Source organism: Condylura cristata, unplaced genomic scaffold (genome assembly GCF_000260355.1).
Source record: "Condylura cristata isolate star-nosed mole 26May11 unplaced genomic scaffold, ConCri1.0 scaffold00012, whole genome shotgun sequence".
NCBI lineage: Eukaryota > Metazoa > Chordata > Mammalia > Eulipotyphla > Talpidae > Condylura > Condylura cristata.
In genome coordinates this window covers 12,868,364-12,878,000 of record NW_004567113.1, presented here as the reverse complement: position 1 = coordinate 12,878,000, position 9,637 = coordinate 12,868,364, and the positions used below count along the sequence as shown (strand labels likewise).

Sequence of the window (9,637 nt, the reverse complement as noted above, 5' to 3'; positions counted from 1 at the left end):
GAAGTGGCTTTAGCTTCTCAGTACTGTGCTTTAACCCGCTGTGCCACCAGGGAGGGCCCGAAAAAAGTACTTTTTAACTTGATGCAAATCTTAAAACGCTGAAGAATCTATACTGTGTGTTTATTTTCTCTCTAAATTGACAAAATCATGCAAAAAATTCACAGGGAAGTGCTGAGTCTCAGTTACAAAATTTACAGTAATACTGGAAGGATTTCACTCTGCTGTAACACAAAAAGGGAACAAGTTTTTCAGTTCTTGGCAAACCTACTTTCTAATTAACCAGCACTCGTTTTCACACACTATATGAACTTCACCTGAACTAGAAGTTGTAGTATATTCAATATAATCAATATATTCATGCTGAGTGGCTCACTTTACTGGTCCACAGGTCATAAAGGTACACAAAAACTTTGTTCCTGTCTTTTGGCATGTAACTTTTTTTTTAAGCTGATTTCATGTTCTTTGGATAGATACCCAAGTGTGGGATTTCTGGGTCATAAGGTATTTCTACTTTAGTTTTTTATGAAACAATCATACTGGTTTCCAAATTGGCTGTATCCGTTTCCATTCCCAACAACATTGTAATGGGGTTTCTCTTTCTTTGCATCCTCTCTAGCACTCTTGTTGGTGTATTTTTGGTATGTGCCACTCTCATGGATGTGAGATGGTATCTTATTGTGGCTTTTGATACAGAGCATCAAGGGGCACTTAGTCTGGCCAAGGACACTGCCTCATCGTTTACCTGTCCCTGCCTGTCTGAATTCTTCACCCATGTGCACAACTGCAAGACTACTCAGGCTCAGGGAACAACAGCAATGGGATTTATTTAACAAACCAGGGAAAAACAAAGAGTTACTGGCCATTTACCTCACCCAAAGCAGTGTCCAGTATTTTCAAGTTCTAAACTAAAGCAGCTAAGATGGCATCTTCCTGTTGCAGACCAATGGCAACAAGCTGCAGGGCAGGATCTTAAAAGGTGGGAATGTATGTTGGCCAGCAGAGATTCTCAGAGGGAGGGGAAAAGGGGAACAAGGAGTGAGGAAGACACAGGAATCAGTTTCAGGTGAAAGAGTGTCTCCTACTCGATTCTGGGCAGGACTTTACACTGTGCAGCAAGTAGTAAATCACAATAATGCATACGGTGAGGTAGTTAGATAAGAATTAAAGTTCTCAAGGAAGAGGGAAGCAATGCATTCTTTCTTGACACTTTATGGTATACTAAATTATACACATTTCTGATAATAATCATGTATAGGGATGGTTAACTTACAACTCAAAGGACAAGAGGCCTTGGGAGAGGATGAATTTTACGTTAACAAAGTGTTGTTAGGGGTTTGGGAAAGGAATAAATTTTGTGTTAGCAGAGTCATTAATGATTGTCTAAAGAAAGGCTAATGGCTAGTTTAAGGCTAGCAGAGGTAGTTAGTGATTGTTTAAGGAAAGGCTAATTCATGAGAAAATTATACAGCAATACATAAAGCAACACCTGTTAAAACAACACTAGGAAACTGCCCACAGGAGTCATATCTCTAGAGGTTTGCTTTTGGTATCAAAAGACAGAGGAAGTGTCCCACAAGTCTTTATGCCCTGGGGGGGTCCTTTGGGGGGGGCTTGCTTTTTATCACAGGAAACAGAGGAATTTCCCACCCTGGGGCAGCATGTACTTGCTTCACCAGGCGGCCATTTTATGAAGCTAAGGCAATCCAGTTGTAAGCTGATGGTTGCTCAGAATATTTTTGATATTGTGATTATACGAAAGCGGTGGAAATAGCCAATCTTTCAGTAAATTTCCTTTCCTCTGCCTGGAATTTGTCAGTTGACAGGAATTGCTTAGCCTCTGCCATCTTCCCACCACTGAGAACACAGAGCTCCTCTCCTGAACAACAGGCCATGTTTCCAAGATGCTGTCTTCCTGGCTCTGCCCAGCTGGAGCACACTACAGCCAGACTTCAGGCCAGGTTCTGACTCACAATGGTTCTGACTCGCAAGCTGCTGGGATGACCCAGTGCAGCACTAGACAAGCGACACTTAGCAACGGGCACCTCTTGGAGCAGCATGAGTGGAGCTGTTTGTCAGGTCATTCAGTTGCTGAGGCTAGGGGTGGGGAACATAAAACCTGCTTTTCATCACAGGGGAGATAAACACAAAGAAGTGCACACAAAAAGTTCAAAAGAACTTTGTTCACTTCTAGCATTTCAACTTTTCACTTCCTCTTTTGGACTGTGGGCCAGTGATGCATGACTTACAGAACAAATGTAATAGATGGTGTGACTTTTTTTATTTTTGCTTACAATTATTCAATGTTTACTTTTAGGGTAAATGCTTGACTCACAAAATATCTTGACTCATAAAATATCAGGTGTTGGTGGCGCGATTGCACCCAGCTCTTGGGACCCGGAGGAATGCGCCCACCGCTGTGCTACAAAGGCAACAGATGGTTGAACCGATGAGGTGGACTCAGATTTGTGGTCATCCTATCTAACAGCCTGAGGCGCCATAAAGGCAGTGAGGGAGTGCCGACACCTGCCCATAGGGAGTGCCGACATCTGGTAGTTGCTGGCGAGGTGTGATAAGAGAAATTCCTCACTTCCCCCATACCTCCTTCTCAGTAAAATTCCACTCTTCTCCTCCAAACTCCCACCCTTGCTGCCTAATGATATATAAAGGGGGGTCACGGACAATAAAGAGAGACTCCTGGATGAAGAACCTTGGTGTCCTGTGTTTTCTTTAACCTCATCGTCCCTCGCCGGACTCGGCTCCGATTAGCCGGACGCGGCAATCAGGGTCTAAATTCCCATTCAAGGACATGTTCAAAATAACTAGGCAGTTTTTGTTTTTAGAGCAATATTAATCTCCCCTTCCTAGACTCTCACTTCATTGATTCAGGGAGGGCGTCAGCATGGGAAGGTTTTGAAAGTAGTCAGGTTCTTCAATTGGTAGGCGGAGCTGAGAACCATTGTGCTGGAGAGTACAGAAGGGAATGGTGAATTCAAACAGGTAGGTGGGAAAGGTGTAGAGAGAAGGTCTTATTACCCAACTCGTGATAAACAAGATTCTTGGGCTTTGTAATTCTGTGAGATAGAGAAAATATGCACAAGTGTGAAGTTCAGGTACATTCTTTTCTATTGAAAATAGCTGCTATTTATTTGGTGTTTAATATAATGTCATAATATAATATATTGTCATAATGTTATGACATAAATATATTGTCATAATGTTAATATAATGTCATAATGTTAACGTTTTTATTTAATCCCTATTTGTTAAATCTGTGAAGGTTATGTAAGATTTGGGGATTGATATTTTGGGCTAGACACATGTCCACAAGACAAAATACTTAAGTCCGAAAGTATCAGTCATAAGAGGTATATCTTCCTCACTGTTTAGCCCCTATTGCCTTTCACATCTATGGAGCAAATAACACCAGTTCTTGTTTGCACTCTTCAAAATTGCCATTAAGGAACTTGTCAAGTTGGTAAGGATAAAGGAGAAGAAAATAAATTGGTGTTATTTTCTGTCACAGGGGCTCCCACTAGGCACAGGATGGCATTTCTATAGGTGTAACTTGATTGAGAGAGTTCATGTAATAAAGAACCAAAAATTTGATTTTCAGGATAATGTTTTTCTTTTTGAAGTTGGGGAGGGGCGGTCGATTGTTCTTCCTATCACAGTATATTCTGACCAGTTTGCTTTTTAAAATTACACTTTTTATTTTGAGCTAATTGTAGATTCACATGGTATCTATAGGAAACAGCACAGAGTTCCTATGTAACCTTTTTCTGAGTGCAAGTGCTAATTCCAGTGCTCATCAAGACACTTCAAATCAGCTTTTCTAGTAAGGTTTTGAAAAACTTAGGAAATGAGAACATGCATGTATTGGTGGGGAGGGGGTAAAACATGGAGAAGAGCAAAGTGTTTTCATTTTTCCTTATTGTGGATGAGAACCAAAACTAACATGCTAATATATTTACTTCTCCAGGGGAACAGACACTTCCCCTCCTTTGTCACTGTGTGTGTGCAGGGTGGTTGTGAGCATGCCACGGGAGGGTCCCCAGTGAGGAGGAAAGCTTTTCTCAGCTAGACTGAAGCAACAGGTTTCTATTGGGCTCCAGACTCCAGGTCAGAACATGCTGGGCCTATCTGTCCCTTACAAATCCGCCTCTGGTTGCCAGGCACACAGCCACAACCAAAGAGAAGCAGCCAGCCATTCTGACCCTCCTGGGTTTTCACGTTGGCTCTCATTTGTTACTGGACTCTGAATAGTATATCCCTCTATTAAAAGAGTTTCACAAACAACTCACACAATAACAGGGCGGCTGTGGTCCCTTCCCTACTCAAAAGTTTTTGAAATGCATTTACTGAAAGGAACACTTGTTGTTAAGATTCAAAGAGATTTTTTATTATTATTCAATTTATTTATTCATTTTCTTATAACATTGCTAATTTTTGATCTCTCCCCAACTCACCACCATTTACCTTTGCCTTGCATGGCATGTTTTCTATCCCTTAAAAGGGCACCTCATCAGGCTTGAGATTCTGTCAGCAAAATGCTTCTGGAATTATTGGACTAGTATTTAGTCCTTATGCCAATGCCATTTGTGTTAATACTTCTAGAAATAATAATGTTTGGAGCTTTTAAGCCCAGGAGCAAGTAGAGACAAATTGAATTCCATTTCATATGTTCTTTAAGCTATTTAAGTCTGACCACAGGGGGAAAGCATAGGACCTAACTCGTAATAAACAAGATTCTTGGGTTTTGTAATTCTGTGAGATCAAGAAAATATGCATAAGTGTAAAACTCAGGTACATTCTTTTCTATTGAAAATAGCTACTATTTATTTGGTGTTTATAATCTGTCATAATGTTATATAATGTGTCATAATGTTAATGTTTTTATTTTATTTAACCCCTACTTATTAAAGCTAGTGTGCATACTGTTTTAAAGTCTGTGTTTATTAGGGCAGATAGCCTGTTAGGCTACAAAAAAATAACCTCTGAATAATCTTTTTCTATGCATCAAAGTCATCTTTCAGGGCCTCTCTTGTGGTCAAAGTCTCAGCACTATTAAGCTGTCTCCAGTCACTGCAGGCCCCCATTTCATAAGGAATTTGAAGTAAAAATATATAGACTCTGTGAATACCCTGATTGCTTAAGAATTCACTAAATGGTCTTTGAAAAAGAATTGTTAGGAACATAGAAGCTATAGAGTACTAATTTATTTTTAAAAAATTTGGAATCTTCTTTTCTGATACATTCATATTTGCAGTAGTGGGCATCCCTGGTGGCACAATGGAATCTCAAATACTATGAAGCTATTGGCAGCCACTGAACAAGAGTTCAATACCCAGCCAGGGAGCCAACCTACATGGTGCAGCAGACCTGTTCTATTAAGAAAGGTACATAAATTCATAAAATTTAAGGCTAACATTGCTGTATTTACCACAGTGATGATTGGCTAAAATGAAGTCCCTTTAAACCTTAAAGGCTACTTAATGCTCTTCATTCTCACTGAGACATTTTAGAGGGCAAAGTTGAGGGCTAAGGTGGAGGATGAGTTGGTGATATGAAAGAGGATAAAGTGAGGTCATGGGCCAAGGTGAAGTTGTGAAAGAGGGTAAACTCAAGTCAAGGACTAGGTTAGAGGAGTTTTCTGGTTAATAAATCACTAAAAGAGATAGCAAGATTCCTAATTTAAAGACTAAGCAATAAAAAGCTTACTTAAGAGAATAGAGTGATAAGATTTGGGTTCTCATCTGGGCAGTAAAAGAACTCTGATTATTTTTTAACATGTTCTAGTACTGCCTTGTTTTAAAATACTGATTTCGTTATAAGCCAATTGCTTTTATTAATCAACCAGTTGTAATATTATTTTTGACTTCAAGAGGAATTTCCCATCCTGGGGCAGTGCTTGCTTGCCTAGGCCAAGCAGCGCCTTATGAGGCTAAGGCAATCCAGTAGAAAACTGATGGCTGCTTAGAAAATTTTGATGATTATACAAAAAAGGGAGGTCAAACATAAGTTAGCATGGAAATTCTGATTTTTCAGAGCATTTCCCCTACATCCAGATCATGTCTGGCAACAGAAGTTGCATAGCTTGTGTCATTGGAGGACTCCCAAACCTTTATTCAAACCAGATCTCTCTTCTGATTTCTAGGCCTTTATATTCCTCTCTAGACTTGCCTGGAAAACCTGCAGTCATTTTAATTTCAATGTTTCACAACCTGAACTCGTTCTCTTTTCCTGTTACTTAAAAGATGCATTACAAAAGATAATTACCAGGTAGGGTCCATTCCATCATTATCAACATACAAATATTCCCAGAGAGATTCTTTAACTACAGAGCTTATGAAGAAGACAAATAGATTTAAGAATAACCGAGTTTATTCTGCCCTACTCAATTCTAAAGGTCCTGATGTTAATAACCTCCTCAGCTGTGGGTGACAGACAACCTGGATGCTAAATGCACTCCCTGCAACCTAGAATTGTTTTAACTACACGATTCTAGAGTCTAGTCACCTCTTAGCTTCCAACCCAACCCCCTGTATCCCTTGCCCATTTATGTTTTTAGCCTTTCAACCTGGGAGAAGGAAAGAACCAAAATAATTTGAATCTGTTTAAGCAGCATTTTGAGAGGAAGTGGATCTGTGAATTTTGTTCTATATTCTCCTGTCTCCATTTAGCATAAATGGCTGCTAGTTTTCTCGATTCTAAGATTTCTTCCATACTAACTTTTATTAACTAACTTAGGAAAATGAAATCAAATTGAAGCCCACTACACTTACACTCCTGTACTGGAATCAGTGCTCATTTGAAAGAAAACAGAAATCAATATAGGATTGCATTTTATCTGTCTTGGTGCAGTATAAGAATTAAAGCAGAAGCTAATCATATTTCTGCAGAAATGGCTATTTCTTCTGCCCTTCACTCACTGTTATAGCAGAGCACAAATGCAGCTCCTACTAAGTCTGTAAACTCAATTTCAGTGGTTAAGTATTTGCTGAATAAATAAACAAATTTTCTTATACTTATTCTTCAGTGATTGGCAGCTCTAAGTGCTCTGTGTTGACTGCATTATCATTACTATCATTGTTAATATACAAGTTACCTTTACTGCTACCTACAACCCCCCCATACAAAGGATTGCTTTCCCTATACTCCATTGTCCATGAGAAACAGTGAGATATATTTTAGATAATGATGAAGATTAAATGCTAAACAGAAGAAACAACAAAGAGCAAGGGGACAAGAAGTGCAGGTGATATTTGTATATGAAGTTCTAGAAAGTGGCTAGGAGACTTTCTTTGACAAGATGACAGTAGGAGAAGACCAATAGTGAAAGACTAAGGCATCTGCATTTCAGGCAAAGGAAACTGTAAATGCAAGGTTCTGGTGCAGGTGTGACCAGCCTATCTGAGGCCAGTGAGGAGCTCAGCAGGAATAGGGAGGGTAGGGGATGAGAACAGAAGTCATGGAGGAGGCCAGATTACTGAGATCCTAACAGGTGCCTCCTTTCTATTCTTTTCTCCATCAACAGGACCCTTTGGTTTGTATTGCATGACCAAGGTCTGGAGGGCCCTGAGCAGATGGATGACACTGACCTTACAGGATTTTTTTTTTTTTAAATGTTCTGGCTGCTATGTTGAAAAGATTAAGGGGGCGAGGGGAAAAAAAAAAAGTACAATTAACCACTATCTTATACATTAAAAATGAGTCACATTTAAAAGAGGAAATTAAAAACAGCTTCTGTAACTGCTGCCTACTGGTTCTGCTCACTATGACGATGCTGAGATCAGATTTCCCAGGTGTCGGGTTGGGGACAACAGCCATGCATATGGGTGCAGCAGGGAAAATGTTTCCTTAATTAAGCTTTTCAAAAATATAAAAACCAGAATGGTTTCCTGAACTGCAACTTTTGGAGGTAATGGTTACAAAAAAGAATAAATCCCAACTCTTTGTAACAGCTTTTATTTTTTTCTTAAAAGAATCAGTATCCTACAAAGATATTCATTTGCTGAGACATGTTCCCCAAAGTGCCCAAGCTCACACAATTCCTATAACTACAGATGAAAATCATGAGAAAAATGTGTTCACTTAAATATTAAAGGGCCTCTAAAATCCTGGCTTCTGTGACACTGGAATAGTCTCAGGAGCAAATATTTAAACTAAAATCTAAGCAAATATGCTTTCAGTCTTTATCATCTGATTCTTCTTTTTAAGAGACTGTAAGATTACTTATTCAATCCTAATTATGTGGCAACAAGATCTGAGAGTGCTTTGTAAAAATTTGTTTTAAAAGTTTCCAGATAAACATCACTTGTTAATTTTCAACTCTATTTACATTTTTTTTTGTTTCATCTGCCTTCTTTTCTTTCCAGAAATTTCCGAGGACAATCCCTAAAAAAATGATTAGTCCTACTGTTCGGTTAGAGGTAAATTTGCTCCAACAATCCTCAGGTCTGTGGATGTCTAGAGTGTAAATCTGTAAGAGAAGCATACAATGCTTAGTCGGTACTTGGTATGGTCTTTTGGCATCACAAATAAACACATCAGTACAGACAAGATAACAGCATTTTCCTATAGAATTTTAAGCTGCAGGGAAGCCCTTAATGTACATTTTACTATTTCTACTGTAGAAAAATCTACCTCATCTTTCACAGTGTATCACTTAAGCTATGTCCTGGAAACTTCAACCTGAGGGTGCACAAATGCTTTGAAAGACAATTAGCCTATGCTATTTTTAGTCCTAATTATTAAGAGACTTCTTTACACTGATTGATCTCAAATCTGCTTTTGAAAATACAGCACCAAGAACTGAAAACAAAGACTACAAATGCAATTTAGAAGATAAAGTGGGACACAAATATTTCTTATAATATTTGTAGCTGTCCTCAAAATTCTGCTTTCTTCTACTACTTCATATCCAGATACTTAAATATTACTAAATATTCATTATCCTGACCAGACAGTTACAGGACAATGGTAACTCCATCAGCTGAGTCATAACCAAAAGGCATTACTAAAAATTGCTGGAAAGGAAAATGGCAAAATCAGAAAATCCTAGAGAACCTTCAATTCACACCTTTTAGTTTTCCCATTGAGGTAAACAATGAAAGTGATAGAGCAGGTGGCTTACTTTATGGACATCAGATTTAAGTTTCCTTTATACCATATTACACAAATCTTACCTACAGTAGAAAGTAACTTGCAATGATACACATAAAATATACCATCTAAATATAAGTTCACTAGCAGCTTTTGTATTATGTTCAAAGAAAACAGCAGTACAAAAGGCATTTATTTAAATAACTTTTCTAATTTTATGCTAAGGAAAAATGAAGAGTAAGAAAAGATCAAACCTGGTGAGTGAGATGGGCCCCCACAGCAGCCAGAGCGGTGTAGTAGGGGGCAGTCTGGTTACAGTTCACTCCCACCAGACTGAGAGCGCCCAGCATTGCCACGCTGAAGCCAGTGAGCCACTGCTTGGTATTTTCTTGAAACAGCAGGGCTGTGGACTTAAGACCAATCTGAGCGTCATCTCTTTTGTCCTAACAACAGAAAAAAGTAAGAAATTAGTTCTTATCAAGATTTAATTCACATTCCACATGATCACCACTTTACAGTACTTTCAGTATATTTA

General features: G+C 38.8%; 1 protein-coding gene across 1 annotated transcript in view; it reads right to left on the bottom strand.

Annotated features, from left to right (window-relative positions):
- Nucleotides 1-7,955: 7,955 nt before the first annotated feature.
- Nucleotides 7,956-9,637, bottom strand: part of COQ2 (coenzyme Q2 4-hydroxybenzoate polyprenyltransferase) — a 17,516-nt gene continuing 15,834 nt past the window's right edge. Inside the window, exons 6-7 of the mRNA XM_004681429.2 lie at nt 9,357-9,545; nt 7,956-8,479 (exon numbers count right to left, since the gene is read on the bottom strand). Of these exons, the coding sequence (XP_004681486.2) occupies nt 8,318-8,479; nt 9,357-9,545 (351 nt within the window). The 3' untranslated portion in view covers nt 7,956-8,317. The remainder of the gene's footprint in view (nt 8,480-9,356; nt 9,546-9,637) is intronic.